Source organism: Cladophialophora psammophila (assembly GCF_000585535.1).
Source record: "Cladophialophora psammophila CBS 110553 chromosome Unknown aczJe-supercont1.18, whole genome shotgun sequence".
Taxonomy (NCBI): domain Eukaryota; kingdom Fungi; phylum Ascomycota; class Eurotiomycetes; order Chaetothyriales; family Herpotrichiellaceae; genus Cladophialophora; species Cladophialophora psammophila.
Genome location: NW_006912939.1, coordinates 1 through 19903, shown reverse-complemented (window position 1 = coordinate 19903; position 19903 = coordinate 1). Strand labels below are relative to the sequence as shown.

General features: G+C 46.2%; 6 protein-coding genes across 6 annotated transcripts; 3 read left to right on the top strand and 3 right to left on the bottom strand.

Moving 5' to 3' along the window:
- Positions 1-1298: 1298 nt before the first annotated feature.
- On the top strand, positions 1299-1622 carry A1O5_09916 (uncharacterized protein; the record flags this gene model as incomplete). Its single annotated transcript, XM_007750494.1, has 1 exon — positions 1299-1622. A coding segment is annotated over one exon (324 nt), but the record flags the coding sequence as incomplete, so codon positions are not given.
- A 1094-nt stretch (positions 1623-2716) lies between these two features.
- On the bottom strand, positions 2717-5269 carry A1O5_09915 (uncharacterized protein; the record flags this gene model as incomplete). Its single annotated transcript, XM_007750493.1, has 1 exon — positions 2717-5269. One exon carries the CDS (start codon positions 5267-5269, stop codon positions 2717-2719), a length of 2553 nt encoding a protein of 850 aa, XP_007748683.1.
- A 981-nt stretch (positions 5270-6250) lies between these two features.
- A1O5_09914 (uncharacterized protein) lies at positions 6251-7779 on the bottom strand (the record flags this gene model as incomplete). Its single annotated transcript, XM_007750492.1, has 2 exons — positions 6251-7299; positions 7362-7779. The coding sequence occupies 2 exons, from the start codon at positions 7777-7779 to the stop codon at positions 6251-6253; spliced, it is 1467 nt and encodes a 488-aa protein (XP_007748682.1).
- A 431-nt stretch (positions 7780-8210) lies between these two features.
- Positions 8211-9263, top strand: A1O5_09913 (uncharacterized protein; the record flags this gene model as incomplete). The annotated part of the gene is made up of 1 exon (XM_007750491.1): positions 8211-9263. The coding sequence occupies one exon, from the start codon at positions 8211-8213 to the stop codon at positions 9261-9263; it is 1053 nt and encodes a 350-aa protein (XP_007748681.1).
- Positions 9264-10346: 1083 nt separating this feature from the next.
- A1O5_09912 (uncharacterized protein) lies at positions 10347-13000 on the bottom strand (the record flags this gene model as incomplete). The annotated part of the gene is made up of 5 exons (XM_007750490.1): positions 10347-11094; positions 11153-11898; positions 11956-12326; positions 12375-12646; positions 12699-13000. The coding sequence occupies 5 exons, from the start codon at positions 12998-13000 to the stop codon at positions 10347-10349; spliced, it is 2439 nt and encodes an 812-aa protein (XP_007748680.1).
- Positions 13001-13665: 665 nt separating this feature from the next.
- Positions 13666-14679, top strand: A1O5_09911 (uncharacterized protein; the record flags this gene model as incomplete). Its single annotated transcript, XM_007750489.1, has 1 exon — positions 13666-14679. One exon carries the CDS (start codon positions 13666-13668, stop codon positions 14677-14679), a length of 1014 nt encoding a protein of 337 aa, XP_007748679.1.
- Between the last annotated feature and the right edge of the window lie 5224 nt (positions 14680-19903).

Genomic DNA, 19903 nt, shown 5'->3' with positions numbered 1-19903 from the left:
CTAAATAGATAGACTAATCATAAGATAGATTAATCATAAATAGATAGATTAACTATAAATAGACTAGTTACTAGATAGACTAGAAGATATATCTCTACCCATTACTCTTTTTTAACTAAATTACTAAATACAGCAGTGCTTAGTAATACCTTATATAATCTAGAAGAATATTAATCCGTTGAGATAGTACTATTTTAAGATTTTTTAGTATTATTTAAGACTATTTAAATCACTTAAATATATATACAATATAAATAGTTAACCTTGACTATTTAAATAGTAAATAAGGCTTAAAGGTATTTAAATTATTTAAATAGAACCACACTGGAATTACATCAGTATCGACGCTGCAACCTGTCTCAGCATTGGCAATCCTCTTCCGAAAGCATCAACCCATAAAGCTGCAGTCCTCCGCCAATCCGCAGCCAAAACATTTCCGTTCCTAGAGTACGCTATTCGAAACGTTTTATACCACGCCAGTATGGCACAATCTAGCGGAGTCAACCAGCAAAATTTTCTTCGCAACTTCTGGCTTGCCGAATGGGTTAATATAGACAATATATTTGAAAGGCACGAATTACGCCGACATACTCCAAACGTGAGTCTCTTATATATTTTAGTGGAGAACAACTTGTCCAGTCTCATCAAGATTCACCCATCCAACCTATCATGCTTCGAACAGAAGATGACCGCTATGGGCTGCCGATTTTTGCGGCCTTAGCTACTGGAGGTAATGAAGCGGTGGGAACCTTTCTGGAAATCCAGGCGGATAGCCTCCCTACAGCGTCTCTAATTCGTAACCCGTGCGAACAGTATTGTTGAACGCAGTATATGAGCAGTATGAAGGAGTGCAAGTGGTGCAATCTAGTCTGGCTCTGGGGCTAATGGTACCACCTATATATAGCTAAATTTAGCCCTATTGTGACGGTATGACACTATGGGGGCATACATTACGGATGGTAAAAAGGCACCTCAAATAACCTCAAACTGAGCGTCATTTGAGCCATAGTAATACTCACTATCACGATATTAGGCCCTTATAGTCACGTGTGTAATACCGCCAACACCAAAGACTTGAGATCGAGGATCGTTCTGCTGGGTCCATCGAACTGTTCTCAGAATATCGTCCCAGATCTTGATACCGAATTGAAGGGGCATCCCGAGTTGATCAACACTCCAGACTGCTTAGGGAAGACACCGCGGTGGTGGGCTGCCAACTGCCGGAACGCGTAGACGACACCGATTCTCGGAAGCACACTCCACTGCATACGGCTGTGATCAGGGCCGCCTCGGAAGAAATGGTGCACGCGCTTCTGGTCGCCGGAGCGGATGCCAATGCTAAGAACCTCTCAGGTTGGACGCCGCTCCATTACGGCGGCTGGAAGAACCACCTCCACCTTGTACAACTTCTACTAACCTATGGAGCTGACGTGAACATGTGCGATGTAGACAACCACTCTCCCATGTACAATTGCGCTGTCAAATACATGGACGAGGCTGCGCGAATATTACTCAGCCATGGAGCAAGCCTTGACATACCCGACAAAGAAGGTCGTCTAGTCTGGGAATACGCCATGATGTCGGCTTCCGCCCGGGTATTAAAAGTCTTCGCTGTTCATGGCTGTCGATTCACTAACGACCGTGCTCTAAATAATGTCGGGTCTTCTGTCGCGGACTATGTAGCCAGATATGGTACAGAGCCTGTTGTAAGAGTCCTGCATTATTTATTGAAGATACGGCACGCAATGCGTTGTACAAGACCTCAGAGGGCTTGATCTGAGCCATATCGACTTCGAAGCAAAGGACGAGCAGGACAGGACAGGACAGCCGAAGAGGCTTTGCACTTGCGCTTCAGCCCGGAAAAGCTAGCGGATTGGTTTGAATGCACGGAAGACTTGTATAATACTATCAAGTCGTACTTCGAACATATCAGAACCCTGAGCGGTTGGGTGGTCTCCGAAGCCCGGGATATTCCTGCCTCGAGCTCGCAAGGAGAAGAAGGCTACAAGGAAAGCATCTCTCCTTTATATTTTACTAGTCTACCCAGTTTACTTAATAATTGACGTATATATCGATAAGCTAGCGACCGTAAGTCTTTTCTCTGTTGCAACCATAATCTTCAAGTGAATTCGGACAGGTTTTGCTCATGCGCAGTGCAGGGGATTCTTTTATCCCGTCGTTGTATATCATATATAGAAAAGAATCTCGTTTTTCGTATTATATCAGCTGGTTTATCACCTAATTGGTTAGGCGACGCGCTCGGCTGGTATTTTGACCCTGTTGGTGCCATGGTGGATGGTAAAAGGTATCTTTCTCGATGGCGTGATTGTAAATAGAGTCCTAAAAAGGTTAGCGTGAGGGGTGTAGGTGCCCTCCTGGTGCCCTCGAGCCTAAGGAAGCTTGATGTCATGCATACATACATATGTATATCGAGGCTCGACTCGTATAATGCCAAATCATTCATGCGGCGAAACCTCAGATTTGGGGGTACTTGGCCGCCGCGCCTCGGCGAATAAAATGAATATCAACTTGGTAGAGGCAATCGCTTGCAATTTTGCTCCTGGTGACTTGAGGTATCTGTCTCTCTCTCATAATGTAAGCCGGCTGATTTGCTGGGATTCCATCGATGAAAAAGCGGATGGACACTGATTTTACACTTTTGCAAAAGGACACCCCCCCCCAACAACCCTCGGAAATCTCAAGCAGTGACGGTAGTCTAGCCCAACGAGAGTCCCGTATCTCGAGCATTGTATGGTCCCAAAGTGTCGAACCATTGCGTGTCAAAGCCTACGCCAAGCTCGTCGGACAGGTCGAAAAAGTCTGCAGAGCCTTCCATGTCCAGAAAGTAGTCAAAATCATGTCGCATTTGGTCGCCTGTTCGCCCATTCCCACGGACTGCGCCTGTGTTGGGGCTGATGTTATTGTGGCTGTCGCCGGTGCCATCTGCCGTAGCGTTATAACCCTGGTCGACACCAACCTGATATTGTCTCCACACAGCCTGGTTAGATATGGTCGGGGCTGTGTCCTCGGGCCCTTGGGCTGTTTCGCGTATGTCCATGCGAGACGGGGCTCTGCTCGGCTCCGAGTTGGCGGCTGAGATGACAGTCGATCTACCGCCAGGCTGCAGGGATCCTGGTGGCGGGACATTGAACTGACACCCAAAATGCGAGAGACTCTTCACATTGTTGTGCTTCACGCCGAGCATACTCTCGCCTAGTCTGATGCTGGCCTCGGTTGCCTCAGGTCGAGAAGACGCCTTATTTGCAGCAGTCGTGAGAAATGAGAGTGCGAAAGCACCAGAGGCATACGTTTCGCCCAACTGCTCCAAAGACTGCGTGCAAAGACCAAATTTTCGTCTAGCACTTTGTTGAAGATCCTTGTCGCCAACTATCTGGTCCAGGACGTGAATAATGGCGGCGTGAAGAAGACAGGTGACCCCAGTATTGGGAAGGAAACAAACCAGGCCGTGGGCGTAAAGGTTCGTGTACAGGATTGTAATCTCATTTGCTGCCTCGCGCGTCTTCCTCCGTGACAAGTCTCGAATCTCCGGATCCAAGGACGAGTTGATAGCACCAGAGAGGATTTGGGGGCGGTGTAAGATACTGATCGACGTGAGGTACAGGCCCTTCAGAACTGCTTTGTGTATTTCTAAGACTTGGCCCCCATTTTCCGATGAGTGATCCGACGGCATGCCATTGAAGCAATGTAGATTCTCTGCATGAATCTGATACCACTTTTTCAGGCTGTGGTCGCATTGCAACAGATTCGAAGCATTACTGATGATCTCGTCCATGGATCCCCCCATCTTCGTCATCTGAGCAACTGCGCTGTGGCTCGACTTGCGGTATTGCATCTCAAGAATGGGGGTCAAGCAGACGCAAAGCTCAGCCATGCCGATACATAATTTGGCCAACGACACTCGGACGGCCTCATTTTTGAAGGTGGGACATTGGGCCCCAAGCATCTCGCTCACTCCGCTGGACAGGGGTTTTGTCTCCAAATCGGACAGCTCCAGCATGGGCTGATTGAATTCGTCCTGACGGATGCGCGCGGGCCGCCGAAACGCAAGTGACACTAATCGATCTCTTGTGTAGCATGACCACCACAAGCGCTTCCACAGTCGTCGCTCCAGCAGGTTGCGAGGGGGGACTGGAGAGAGCTCATAGTTGAGCCCGATACGCTTGGACAGCGAAATAGCGACGCCTAGCCAGTACCAGACATCCTTAGGATCATCTGGTGTTTCGTTCCAATATGTCATTAAGAGAGTACTCTGGATCACGGTGAGACGATCGAGCTCATAGTCCATATCACAGAGGAGCTTGACTCGGAGATAGAAGGATCTGCGAGCCTTTCGTCGGTCGTGGTAGCCATGAGCAGCCAGAGTCCTTAACGCGGCATATGGGGTGGCAGCAAACATGACAGCTTGGAAGAGAAGGAGGCTGACCGTTTCTGTGGCATCGTCTTTCTCAATCGCGGCCAGAAAGTCTTCCAGTTCAAGGACAGGCAAGTACGGGTGCACATACTGAACGTAGCAGCGTAATAACTCGTTCCGTAAGGCCGTATCAGGTATGATGAAGGCGCCCTTTGTCTGCAGACGTTCAACATCGTCCACTTCCAGGCACGCCGAGGCCCTTCGAATATACTTTGGGAAAGCAATCTCTGATCCTCCAGCGGACCCCAGCCTGAGATCAGTTGAGGTTTGTGAAGGCGGCGATAAGGACAGCCCATTGTGAAGGCCGTTTCCTGCGTAGGCAGGCCTGATAGCAGGGTTAGATCTGCGAGAGTCGACGTTGGTTTGTAGCGGGGAATGTTCCAGTGGAGATCCGGACTCAGTCAAGAACGTCCTGTCCTGATGGTACCCCGCGGAGGTGGCCGTAACATTTGCAGTTTCCTCGCTACGCCGCTCGCGACAATATCGGCTGATTGAAGGGGAAGAAAATTGTCCAGGAGCATTGGGCACAGCGACATTCACACTGGTTGCCGCCGGGTCGCGGGGAAGACTCGCAAGGTTGTCAAAGTTGGTATACCGAGGGGAGATGTTGTCTTCAACAAGGGTATCCGGGGTTGTCCGCCGCCGTCCAGACGTCTCGCCCGCACGAAATTTGCGTCGGCGAAGGCTCTCGGCCACTTTGCACTCGACCCGATCAAGTCGACAATTGGTGCACGGAAGGCCATCGATGACGTCGCAACGCACTTTACGAGCCCTGCAGTTGAGGCAGGCTTTGGAAGCGCGGCGTTTGCTACTCTGACGCACGGATGTTTCTTCCATGGCGGGGTTTCGTGCCGCCGGGCCACACAGGTTCTTGCTTCTTGCATTAAATAAGGTATATCTGTAGCAGTGAGGCAAAAGGATCAATCCGTGGTCGATGCAAGCGGAGAGACCGAGGTATTGGCGATGTCTTGGCGACGAGCTGTCACGTGCCACGCAACGTGAGTCAGCAGGGAGGGTGGAGCCACTAGAGTGTTTGAGCTCTGGAGAAAGTTATTTACTCCGTACTATATGCCACCTATACCATATATACACTGGGACACGCCATGTAAAGCGCGCATTTAGACGTTCGCTAAGCATTCCCGATCCGGATTAATCAGGTCGCCAGGGGTTGTCAGCGCCGCTACCTAATAACTGCGGCTAAGGGCGGTTGGAGTAAGGTGGCCCTGTACACGAGTAGCAAAGGTATGAAGTGTAATTGCTATCCAGTGCGCTATGAAGTACAAGACGAGAGACAAAGAACTCGAAGAAGAGTTCAGAGCTTGTAGAATGTACACCGGGAACAGGTTGGTTGGGCATGTCCGGGATCATCGATGCTGGCCAGATACCGTCCTGACCCTCCGTTTCCATCAAGAAGGCTCCTTGTGATGGCGTCGTATCCGGTGGCGAGGATGACAATATCCAGCTCGTGTAGCTGTTCGACGGTGACAATTTCCCGGCCATTGAACCCTTGGAGAGGAGTGGCCTTCAGGTCTACAAGTTTATCGTTATCGCGACTGATCACATCGGAACGGTCCTGCTCCAGACTAGATATTGGAGCCAGCTTGTTCCATACCTACTCAAAATTAGATTGTGGGTTGGCTTCTCGCGTGGACTACGCCGGTTGCACAACAGGCTGGTTGCATTCAATGCAACCCGCTTGTCATTTGCCACATGGGCCATCCAGTGCACAATTGGCTTTTATTCACACTGCCAGCGCGCCGTGGCAAGTAATGATACACGCCACTTGTGAGAGTTCTGGTCCAGCATGAGCATTGCCTACTATGCAGCCATGTTAATCAGGACGGTCTTTGGCTCCGTGAATAATCTCAACGCATACTCCCCGAATTCCCGCCCAATACCGCTCTGTTTCTTACCCCCAAAGGGCGCCTGCAAGCTTTGCAGGCTGATGCAATTGATACCGACGACACCAGACTCCAATGCCGAGGACACTCGCAAAGCTCGTGTGATGTCCCGAGTAAAGACTCCGGCCATCAAACCAAACTCGGTATCGTTGGCCAGCCGCAAGACTTCTTCCTCTGTCTCGAACGTCTTGATGACACTGACAGGGCCAAAAATCTCCTGTCGATAGATTTCCGCGTCATCCTTGGGGTTTAAAAACACCGTGGGTTCCATATAACAACCCGTCTCGCCGTACTGGGCGCCTCCGACCACCAATTCCGCCTCGGTTTCTCCTCGTTCCACCATTTTTTTAACTCGCGCAAGCTGTGCCTGGTCCACCATGGGGCCCAATCTAACAGCTGGATCCTGCGGGTCTCCCAAGTCATTGGCAGCTTCTTCCATCCTTTTCTTATATTCTTGGATGAACTTATCCGCAATACTCTTCTGGACATACACTCGTGAAGCAGCGACACAAAGCTGGCCACTTCGTGTCAAGATCGCGTTTATTGTCCACGTGAGTGCGTTCTCGAGATTGGCATCCTCGAAAATCACCGCTGGACTCTTTCCTCCGAGCTCTAGAGTGACTCGTTTCAAGTTGCTTCGAGCCGCAGCCTCTTGGATCTTCTTGCCCGTCGTGATTGAGCCGGTAAAGCTGACCTTGCGAATCCTCATATGCTCGGCAAGGAGGGCGCCAGTAGATCCAGGCCCCGTAATAACTTGGATAACTCCGGGAGGGAAGCCAGCTTTCTCAAAGAAAGATGCCACAGCCAAAGACCCCAGAGGTGTCTTCTCACTGGGCTTCACAATCATGACATTTCCGGTCGCAAGTGCCGGAGCTGCCTTGAGGAAGAAGGTTGCTACCGGTGCATTAAAGGGGTTGATGGCAGCACAGACACCAAGTGGCTCGTGTCGGACCAACTTCACAAACCCTGAGACAATGACTATTTCAGTACTGCCCTAACAAGAGAGACCGCAGTCAATTCTCGCTTACCATCATCAGCGGGAAAGTAGTCGCCCTTCTGTTTGTCTGTCCATCCTGCGTAGTACACCAGGCAATTCCTAATATAATTTCGTTCACGGACTGGGGCTAGGGAGACTGGGATTCCGGATGTGAGTGAGTCCAGCGTGAGAATCGGCATGAGCTCGTCATCAAGCAGTGCGGCCAATTTGAGCAGGCACTCGGTCCGTTGTATAGCTGAAAATCGACTCCACGGTCCATGGAAAGCCTCTTCAGCGTATTTCACCGCTGCCTCGACGTCTGCAGGGCCGGCGATCGGGATGTTGTCGACGACGACAGTGTTATCCTTGGGGTTTTTGAGGCTGTAGGTCTCTGTGCTCTTGGCCGCGACGTATTGGCCGTTCAAAAATAGCTGAGTGTAGCCTTTCGGATCCAAGGCAGTGCTACCCATTGCTGCGGTTTTCAACCCTACTCGTTCGATTGAATCACTTGGGAAAGAGCTTGAGGGTGTGTTATTCGCAAGGCACTTAAATTCCCGTGCTGGCGCACGCCGGGCGGGGGAAAGCTACGTCGGGCCGATGGCCAACCAATTCCGATAGCAGGCTAGGCGGTCGCCGACATCTGTTCTTCTCGGATATGCATCGCGTGGGGATTCCGTGACACCATCCCCCTTCAGCCGCAAACTTCTAAACCCTAGGCTGCAATGGTTCCTGTGGCTGCCACAGACTTGAGAACGTTGGACCTCGGTCCAAGTCGATAATCGATCATCTTCTGACGAGCGGAGTTCTTTTATTAAATGCATACGATACGTGTTGCTGCTCCTCCGGCATCCAACGTCTTTCAAATCACACGCCACTCGACCGACCACTAATGGCAGATCAAATGGACATCTGGGCCTTGACAGAATGGGATACGCCTCTGAAGAAGCTCCGCCAGCCTATTCCAACTCCCAAAGGAACGGAAATCTTGGTGAGAGTTACCCACGCGGGAGTTTGTCACTCAGACCTCCATACCGCCGAAGGCTTCTATGACATGGGAGGAGGAAAGCGCTTTTACGTCAAAGAACGTGGTATACAGCTGCCTGTTGCATTGGGACATGAAATACTGGGAGAAGTGGCTGCTGTCGGACCGGAGGCAGGGTCTGTCGCAATAGGGTCCCGTCACATCGTGTATCCGTGGCTCGGGTGTGGTACCTGTGGGCGCTGTACCCAGGAAAAGGACAACTTGTGCGCCGCGCAAAAAGCACTCGGAGTCCTTCGAAATGGCGGGTTTGCCGAGTATGTGGTGGTTCCCCATCCGAAGTACCTCGTCGATCTAGGCGATCTCGACCCCTCGGTGGCGTGTACTTATGGCTGTTCTGGAATCACAACCCTCAGCGCAGTCAGCAAGGTCATGCCCCTGCCGCCGGATGAGCCGGTCCTCCTGATCGGCGCGGGAGGTCTAGGACTGGCAACAATATCAGTGTTGAAGGCATTTGGGCATAAATCCATTGTCAGTGCAGACATAAGTGACGACAAACTGGCTACGGCCGCTGCAGCCGGTGCCACAAAAACCGTCAACACCTCTGGCCCCTCCGCAGCTCAAGATATTCTTGCCGCCACTAATGGGCCTGTCATTGCAGTGATAGATTTTGTGAACAACTCAGCCACCGCAAGCATGGTGAACGGCCTGGTCGCGAAAGGGGCCAAATGGGTACAAGTCGGTGTTATGGGAGGCTCGATTGAGTTGTCTCTCGTAGCGAACATTTTCAAAGGCCTGACCATTTATTCCAACATCACCGGAGATTTGGACGAGCTCCGGAGCCTCGTGCAGCTCGCGAAAGAAGGGAAGCTAGCCCCTGTGCTGGTCCAGAAAATGCCTTGGGACTCAGTGAATGAAGCAATGGACTTGCTTAAGGCGGGAAAAGCTTCGGGGCGAATTGTGCTCGTTAAGTGATTGGTTCCTCGCGATGAGACAAGAGAATCGACTATGATTATTTTATCGAAGCAAAAGTCTCCCTTATAAAGCCTTCTCTTTAAACCGTGTGCTATCCCTGGGCACGATGTCCATCGTGCCACCAAGGACTCGTCCCGGCTTGCCTGTCTTGTCGTCGTCATCGAAGGATCTCTTACTGCAGGCGCAGTGAACAGCCCCATGTTCCTGTTCTTCAGGCTCTTTGATAGTTCTGACGTCTGCACGGTCCTGGTGCTCTTCCCTATGGGTGCTGCAGAGCTTTCACCGCCGCGAGCACGTGGATTCTTGGTCGGCCAACACGGCCCTGGTCTTGCCATTGGCTGTAACCTCGACCTCGCTGTTAGCTACGGATGCTATTTCGTGAAGAATGGTAATTTGTCCTGAAGCCTTCCTCTGGGCCTGCGAATGATAATTGCTGTAGTGAATGATACGTATTGCAACGGTGGGAAGCTACCTCAATTTTTTCCCCCATCAAAACATGCCCACTATGAATTGAGTACAGGACAAGAATGCGCAATAGACAGCCTTATTCATTTCTCTCGTTGTGAGGTTACTTGATATCAACATCATATTTGTGTAGGTTCATGTTGACAGGGTTGCAAGATAGCCACTGTGGCAAACCACCTGAGACGCTAGCTGTCACACCAATTGCGGCACTTACCTCAACACCGTTGTTCCCACCGACCTGCGACAGCATGGCGACGGAATAGGAGGTTTCAGGAACGGCCTTCAGAGCATAGGCCAAAGTGTATATAAACAGGCAGAGTCTCTCTGAATAGCCAGAGGGACAGAACACAATCAAGCAGATAGATCCACTCTCAATCTGTGTATAACAGTTCAGGATGATCTCAACCAGCCGCTAGGCCCCGTTAAAATCGCGGCACCTCATTGGACACATTTCACCCCTTCCACAACCCCTTCTTCGTAGCGAACTCCGATGAAAGACTTCCATGCTCGGGTACTAAAAAATCGCTAACCTAGCTTCTTGTCATGCCACGGCTCCATGAAAATAACGGTCGAGAAAATCTTCTGCTTGTGACGGATTCCAAGCCGCAGCGCGTAAGATCAGGTCAGACCTCGAGCGAAGCTGGTCTTGGCCAGAGCATTTTCTCTCCAGTACCATACCGCCGTCATGGTCGCACCAGGTCCAATGACGAGGCTACCTAGGGCGATGAGGGCCGCGGCTTTCCTTGGGTCGACGGTTGCTCGACCCATTCGCTTCAAATCCCACGCAGCCATGCATAGCCAGGCGTACGTGGCAACGTGGAAGCCCCAGAAGTCCGCCAGGAAGATAGTTCTCAGACCCTCCCCAAATGCCTTGGATTGCGCGGTAAAGTCGGGCCAGAAGACAGATGTCAAGCTCAGAGTGGGTGATAACAGGATCTTCGCCCCAGAGTAGACATGTAGCACCACTCCCAGCGTACCGGCGACGACGTACAGCTTCTTGATATATGGGACATCCGGAAAAGGCTCATTGGCTTTCGGCGACGCTTGTTTGAGACCTTGTCTCTTGACGAAGCAATACCCCAGGATGCTGCAGATGAGTGGGACAAACATTGGAGACAGTTGCCAAAGCGACTCGAAATTCTGGATTGCGTACGGGTCCTTCCAAGGTAAGAACATGAGAATTGTTGGAAGGGCGTAACCGAGCATGACGGCCCAGATAAGAGACATGGCGAATTGTATTGGAACTGGACGGTTGAGTGGCCACCAGTACGTTTCCGGCTCTGAAATGTACGTGTAGCAGGCGTAATAGACAGGCATATAGATACCGACACCTGCCCACTGAACCAGTGTGAACCAGATAGTGATGCTAGAAATTAGTTAAGTCAGTAAATCCGGCCAATGAAAAGGAGACGATCAATACTCACAATGTTACAGGTGTCAGCGCGTTGCGTTTCCGATATGCCTCCACACACCACACCGCAATGGGCTGAATAAGCATCCCGAGGAAGTACATTTGCAAAGTCGCAAATTTCTGGTCCCAGTTATTCAATCCTGGCATATATGCTGCTGCCAAGAACATCAGGTAGTTGTCGATAAGTGCAATCCCTGTATACTTGCGCTTAAGAGGAAAAATTGGATCGTAGGAGAACGTTCCAGTCCTCAAGACTGTTTCCAGGTGGTCCCCCAGACCGTAATAGGCTGACCGGATCCACATGCCGTAGTGAACAAGTGCAGAAATAAGTAAGTAGAATCCAATGAAGTACCACTTCACTATACCTCGAGGCACCGGGGTGCTCAGAAGTTCGTCTTTGTACGGGATGAGTCTCGGAGTAGGGGCCAGCTTAGGGCTATTCAGCTTTTCGGCGAGTGGCATGTTTCGGGAGAAGTTGAAGGTGACATCCTCAACGTCGGTCAATGGCAATAAATGGAAAGCCACAAACTCGTGGAGAGGTGTATCGAGTAGCTCAGTCCGCTGCTGTTCGTGTGAATGCTCCTTGAGAATGGTTGTCCTAGCTTGTCGGATTCTTTGGGTTGTGGCGAATGCGCCTTCGATCTGTTCCAGTGTAGGCTTGACACCACGCGATTTTATCAGGACATCGCGGAGGACGTTGACAAGAGTGGCCGCTGATTCAATAGAGGCGTTACCGCCGTGGCCGGCAATGGGATGGAACTGGGGATGCTCAGCATAGTTCTTATGAACGGGGAGCGGTGTCCCTGTCATGCGTACCTTGTGCGCAGCGTCACCAATGGTTATGATGCGCTTGAAATACCACTGTCTAAACACATACTCCTGTAAGGGTACCAACACTGATGAGATCTTCCTGTCCAAGAGCTGCTTGAATTTCAGGGTAGGAGTGATGTTGTCGTTTTCTCGTAACGCGAGCAGCTTCTTCTCGTCCTCTTTGGTGTAGTGGGGGATGTCATCGCCGTAGGCTCGCTGCACCAGCTTGTAAAAATAAAACCAGTACACACGGCCTCCTGGGCCGCCATTGACAACATAGGATTCATGCTTCCTGAACACCGAGTTCGACGCGCCAGGTTCGATCCCCTCGCAAGGATGGGAGATTCCAAACACACACCCATAATCGCAGGGGACGCCTAAACCAGATCAATGCACGCGTTCATGCCACCGTGGAGAGGACTCACAAGAATGCTCGTCGGAGGGAATCCACCCAGGCGACAGCTCATTCGCGATCCTCCACATTTCTCCTCTTACTGAGCTGTGAATTCCATCCGCACCGATCAGGATGTCACCTTCGTAGGAACAATTGTCATGTGTTTTGACCACCACTCCATCGTCCGATAGCTCGACTTTTTGGATTCGTTTCTTCGTCAGGACCTTTGTCTTGTCCTGGATGTTGTCGTACAGCACCTGAAGGACCATCTGGCGATCCAAAAAGGTGATCGGATAACCGTGCCTTTGGAGCCTTTTAGTGTTGCGTCCTCCCATAAGTCATGGCACAACCAAACCTCTCATGCATGGATTGGTTCATGCCCCGAAACTCGCATATGATATTGCCCGTCTGATCACGAAAATGAAACGAGTCCAATGGAGGGCAGAGTTCCAGAATCTTTTGGTACAAGCCGAGTTGGTCCAATATCCTGTTGCCATGTGGTAAAATGCCTATGCTCGCACCCACCTGGGGCGCAATGTCCCCATATGATTCGAGCACCACGAAATCGATGTCGTATAGCTGCAGGATGTTGGCCAGGGTGAGGCCTGTGATGCTGCCGCCCCCAATCACGACTTTGAAATCGCTCTTGACTCCCATTTTGCCGTTTTGATGGGTGCTGTTGATGGATGGCTGAATGAGAGGAGGAAGAGTCGGGAGTAATGAAAACGAGGGAAGTAAGGAAGACTGACTTATATCGCCAACTCTCCCCCGTTTCTCTCCAACCAACCGATCACCACTTGTCAATATGCCAGCCTCTCACCCCCATATTCCTGGAGGAATGTATGCAAGGCCTTGTCGGACCATCCCGCAACATTCGGAGGCCCAAATCACGGGGAAACCCCTTCCTTGCTGAAGTCTCCCCCACAAAAAGTTGCAGCCGACTAAATGCCCAGAGGACCAACCATGATTAAACGGAAAAAGACCCTGTTCGGAAAAGCGGCCCGACCAGATGATGACTAAGTCGGCCTCACAGGCCGTCATTCAGCAATCAGCGGCCATCTGGCGTAGGTCCTGTGCTGTTTAGCTTTAGGTCTGATAAACCGCTGTAAAGTCAAGTCCTCTCACGAACTAAAGGCAGTTGTTGCCCGAGGGATCGCTCTGACAATTTGGTAACGAAGGAAGAATATTGCGAGATCCATCCAGTCACCAGTCGGTCTTGAAAGGTAACCGTGTGATAAGTTCTTTTCTATCGACGCATCCTGCGCCCTGAGAGTCTACGTTTGCGACCGCTGGAAATTTTGAACAGAAACACCGTCCCTATGATGGAGAGCTTCCAAAGCAAGGCGCTCCTCACGCGGCGCTCTCTCAAGTACACATATTTTGTCTCTCCGTCCGGTGAATCTACCAAGCAACATCCCGCGTTGTTGTTTGTTCACGGCTTTCCTGACTCGGCACATCTTTGGGCAGGAGTGGTCGCCAAACTCGGGGACCTGCCAAACAAAAAGATTCTTGTCAATTGCTTGGGGTATGCAGGGACAGACAAGCCCGAGGACACCAGTTTGTACGCGTACAAAGACCAAGCCGATGATCTTGCGGACATCCTGGACTGCGAGAACGCCAAATTCACAATCATTATCGGACATGACTGGGGCAGTGCGCTCGCTCAGCGCACCTACCTCCACAATCGTGAGCTGTTCAGCGGCGTGGTTCTCCTCAATACCGCATACATGGTTCCCTCAGATCAGGCCTTTGACCTCGCCACAGTGAATGAGCTCACCGAAAAGACGTGGGGTTACCCACAGTTCTCGTACTGGGAATTCTTCACGGCGCCAGATGCTGCCGAGATCATAGACGGGAATCTGGAGAGAATGTGGCAAGTGCTGCATGGTGATGTCGAAGACTGGATGAAAAAGATGTTCTGTGTTCCAGGCGCCATGCGCAAGTTTTTGCTCGGCACCGAGGAAGTGCCGTTGAAGCCATACGCGAAGCGACCAGAATGGAAAGGCAAGTTCATGCAACAATTCGAGACCGACGGATTCGCCCCATCCTTGCAGATGTACAAAGGTACTGCTTCGAACATACAATTCATGTCAGATTCAACCATTCCCAAGGAAAACTTGGCCATTGAGGTGCCGACATTGTTCGTGATTTGTACCCAGGATGCGGTCTGCTTGCCCGAAATGATGGTCCCGGCGAAGAACAAGGGTCTCGTACCGGATCTGAAGGAGGTTGTTATTGAGTGTGCACATTGGTCACCAATGGAGAAGCCCGATGAGATCGCCGCACATATAAGAGACTTTGTGATCAGCAGGTTCTCATCGCGTTCATCTACATAGGTCCTGTTCATATGACTCAATAATAACGGGCTAAACCTATTATACACAGATTGAGAGTGGATCTATCTACTTGATTGTGTTCTGTCCTCCTGGCTATTCAGAGAGACTCTGCCTGTTTATATACACTTTGGCCTATGCTCTGAAGGCCGTTCCTGAAACCTCCTATTCCGTCGCCATGCTGTCGCAGGTCGGTGGGAACAACGGTGTTGAGGTAAGTGCTGCAATTGGTGTGACAGCTAGCGTCTCAGGTGGTTTGCCACAGTGGCTATCTTGCAACCCTGTCAACAAAACCGTTTAAACTTATGCGGCTGTGAAATACGCCAAGACGTTAGTAATTATAGCTATAAAAGTAGCCTCCTAGACCACAGAGATCTAGTAAAGAACAATATACTTTTACGTCTCATTTCACAGTTAGTAGCAACGCCTATTCCCTTAGTCCGTAATTTTATAACTGATTACGGATCTAGGGGAACAACGGTGAAGTCTCGAGATAATCGCTTCGTAAGTTCTTATGACGTATTAAAAGTATATAAAAAGTCTATTTAGTAATTATAATGTTATAGATTCGGCTGAATATCGAAATAACGAACGTCTAATATCTTAGATAATAATTAGACCACTAGCGAAGCATAGATATGACTTAGAGAGTATATCCTTATTACTAGTATACTTCCCGTATAAGAGGCGCACTCTTTCTTCTCTTATACTTAGAGTCGTATTGTAACAAGGCAAGATGACTGTGCTGTGATGGGCCGTGCTGGGCTGATAGAGCGGTGGCAGAGAGGAAAAGTTATCTAGTCACATGTCAAACCTAAATGGGCTGGCAGAAGGGGGTGCAGAACAGTTTACAGTGCTGACAGTGAGCCATTCATTAGAGATTGAGCAGAGCATCATGAATTCCATGGTTTTTGACGCCGTCTACCTAATTTCTAAGTGTTTTTTATCAGTTCTGTTCTATTCGTCGATACTTCCGCTATGCTAGGTATTTATAGCTCTAGCCGCTGCCTCTCTAGATAGTGTTAGTAGTATTATCTTATCAGTATCAACTAGAAACGCGTTCTCGATTCCCGATCTACTAAATAGGTCTCTATACGTTGTTATACGTACACGCTAAATCCTAAAGTACTCTATTATAGTTAGCGATCGCGGGAAGATAATCTATTCATCGAAGATTTAAGCTCTTTACAATAATATCTTAATAAGATACTATATTAAGAATTACTAAAGTTAATACTAAAGAGTAAAGAATACGACTAAATAGAAGTTTAAGATTAACGATTAAAATTCGCGTAAACATCGATTTAACTTTAAAAGACGATGAGACTATTTATAGAGATAAAGTTCGCTAATTATTTAGAAAATCTTTTCTACGAAAGAGTTTAGAACCGAAATATTAAGAAGAATTTAAGATAAATAGCTCTTTAAAGAAATAAATTAATTAGTCGCGAATAAAATACTATAGTAAAGATATTTTCGAAGAAAAGATACTTAATTAATAAAACGAGACGCTATAGTATTATAACGTATAAAGTTTAACGCGAAACTTAAAGAGAAAAAAGATTATCTCTTAAAGATCTAGAAGTTCTTCTAAACGAGCCGTTAAAAAAGTATATTCGCGAAAGAATTAAGATATAAAAAGAAAGAAGAGAGATATACGGAACGACGATAAAGAGAAGAAGTAGAGAGATATAGAATATAAAAAAGTTTTAAAATAAAGAAATATAATGATAGAGAATTTAATATAAAGCTATAATAGTAATTTTAAACTATTACGATTAAATAGATAAAGAAAATATTATCGACGGCTAGCTATTACTACGTTAAATATAGTTCTTTTAGCTAATTAATATTTAAGATACGAACTTAGTCGGCGCTATAGAGATTACTCGCGTAATATTAAAGCTAATTAAAAAGATCGATTCTCTCGTATACGAAGATCACTTATAGATCGAGAAGATTACGAACTAAGTATTAAAGAGCGAGATTTATTCGACTATTAGATTAAGTTTCGAGAAGAAAACGTTTTACTAAGAGCGTAACTAATTTACTTATTAATTTAACTACTATTAAATATTCGAGAGCTTTTAGACTAATTCTTTCGAAGTATAGAAGCGATAATATCGAAGCAATCTAGAATATCGAGATTTCGGAGACCGACTACGAGTACTTCTTTAGCGTCTTTCGCGACCTTCTTATCTTCTTCTAGAGATTCTTTATAATCGTCTTTCTTAGAATCTATATAAATAATAACGACATCGAATTCGACGATAATGACGTAGAATAAAAATAAGCTAATTATATTAAAGATACTATAAGAAAATAAGAAGAATTTCGAATATTTATTCTTTAAAGACTTAAATATCACGACTTTCTTAGAGAATTTTGAGTATTTATCTCTATATAATAGATAATTAAAAGAAGATCGTACTAAAGCGATTATTCGTTTTTATAATCGTTTCTATACAGTAATTATTCGTAATCTATCTAAATATAAACTATGGAATTAGAAAGATATTAAGCGAGAAATATTAAAGAAATAAAAGAATGAAGATAAAAATTAGCTAATATTAATTCTTTTCTATTTATAATCGCTTAAAGATAAAAAGCGAGAGAGTAAGAAAGATATATATATTTATCTACGCGAATTTAAAAGAACTAGCGATATCTTATTTAAAGAAGAGAAAGTAATCTTTATTTAATTAAATAAATAGTTATTAGAAGAGTTATCGAAGTGAGATCGTAATAAAATTATCTTAGATCTAGATATTAATTATAAAGATACTAAAATAATTAAGTACGATAAGATTTATAAAAAGGCTATAGATCGCTCGTAAGCTCACTATAATACTAATTATTTTACGAACTCTTTAGAAGATTAGACTTTAAATAATTTAGTGAAAGAACGTAAAGAAAAGTTTTCGATATTAAGATAGAAAAAGAGAAGTATTGTAACAGAGCACTTTAGGGTTTAGCGTGTACGTGCAACAACGCACAGAGGCCTATCCAGCAGATCGGGAATCGGGAACGCGTTTCTGGTTGATACTGACAACAACACCACCAACACCACCCAGAGAGGCAGCGGCTAGGGCTACGAACACCTAGTACAGCGGCAGCATCGAGGAATAGAACAGAACTAATAAAACACTCTCAGAATTTAGATAGACGACATCAAAAGCCATGGAATTTATAATACTCTACTCAATCTATAAAAAATGAATGGCACACTACCAGCACTATAAACTATTTCGCACCTTCTCTCTACTAGCCCATTTAGGTTTAATATGTAACTAGATAACTTTTTCACCTTACCACCGCTCTATCAGCCTAATATAGTTCATCATAGTATAGTTATCTTACCTTATTATATTCCTCCCTCTCCTATTTATAGAACGACCTCGTTCAATAGTACATAGTACACTTAAGAATTATCTAACTCTATTATTACTTAGGGGGCGGGTCCGCAGCACTATGAGAAGAAGCTCGTAACGGGGGTAGATTCTTCTCTCTTATTAAGTCTAGAATACGAACTAAAACATCACTAGTAGATATAATAAATTTACTCGGTCTATATAAGAATACCGAAGACGCTCTTAATATTTCGCTTTAATAATCACTCTATCTTAGAGTTAAGTCTATTTCTATACTAATGTTGCTCGGTGGCTCTAGGGTTCGCTCTTAGAATTCTCTCTTAACTAACTAAGTAACGCGAGAGAAGAGAGAGTTCACTCTTAGCGTTGGGGTTCTATTCTAAGAGTTATTACTATTATATTCTAAATCTATTCTCTCTTCACTATATAGATCGATATAAGTCTATAATATTTAGTTCGTATTCTCTTAGTTAATGAGATTAATAACACTTTTATCTAAAGTGGCCATTATAATAGACTTTAATAGCTATCACCCACTAATTTCTACGCGAGACGACCATAATAATGATATCTTTTCATCTCTAATAATAGCTTAATAAATATTCTAAATAAGTTAAACTTAATGAGAAATATCGATTTTAACTTCTTTAATAGCTTTAATACCGTTTTTCATAAGAGCTTTAATCTAAAAGATGATAAACATTCCGTAATTATAGTTATTTAGTTATTTATTGACATTAATATTCTAAAATATAAACTATCTATTGTCTTCGAGCTTTGCTCGAACTTAAGAGTTAAGATACTCTAAAATAATCGAAATCATTAAGTCTTTTACCGTGCGCTTCCTAATCGAATTCATGACGTAAACGATTTAAGAATCGAAATCGACGTATACTAACTATTAATGGTTAATCTCTCGATAGGGAATTAGCTTCTTCTATATAAACTTATCTTATCGCTACGATCGCGGCTAGATTATAAACGTAAATGTTCCTCGAACGTTATATAAGTAGATTATATTTTATTCGTCTTTCACTTAGTACTTTCGGTAGGCCGCGATACCTTTAATAACGTAATCTATAGATAATTAATCGTTATAATTCGCACTAAGTAAAAGATATTCTAATTCTTTCTTATTAATTATATATTCTTCCGAGTAGTAATTCTCGCCGCGAAGAGATTTCTTTACTCCGTGACTATACTCTTTAAATTTCTTTAAAGCGTCTCGAATTCGCTAAATTTCTAATATGTCTTTTTTAATCTCTACTCTTTCTATAATTCGAATTACTTCGAGAGTAGCGTAATACTAAAGAGATTACCTCGAATTAATATTAGTCGGTAATACTTCGATTAATCTTTAGAATACTCGTATAATAGCTTTAAATCCGTACTAAACTACTTTATCCGCTTACCGTTTCGTTAAAGTATCTTTACCGATATTATACTTAACTCTCTTAAACTAGTTCATGATAATCTTCTATACTAGTCTTTTTATATTGAAAGGATTTCTTAATGAGTTTTATTTATATAGTCTTATATTGAAGGGCGAAGGTAACTCTTAAAACTCTTTACGGAGATATTTATTATTAGTAATAGTTTCTTTAGCTTCCGTAAACGCTTATTCGATGAACGAGAAGTATATTGTTAGACACAGCCTTGGAAGAGACCGGTCGCGGGCTGCGAAGGCGCGGCTCAGGACATTCATTGGACAGATGGAAGGATCCACAAGGGAACAAGGCTGAACCACGTGATATGCCCTGTTGGCTCTGTCGGCCCTGTGGGCTCTGCCAGCAGAGCGCACAGAGCGCACAGAGCGCGCAGAGCACGAGCATTATATATACACCCTCATTTCCCCT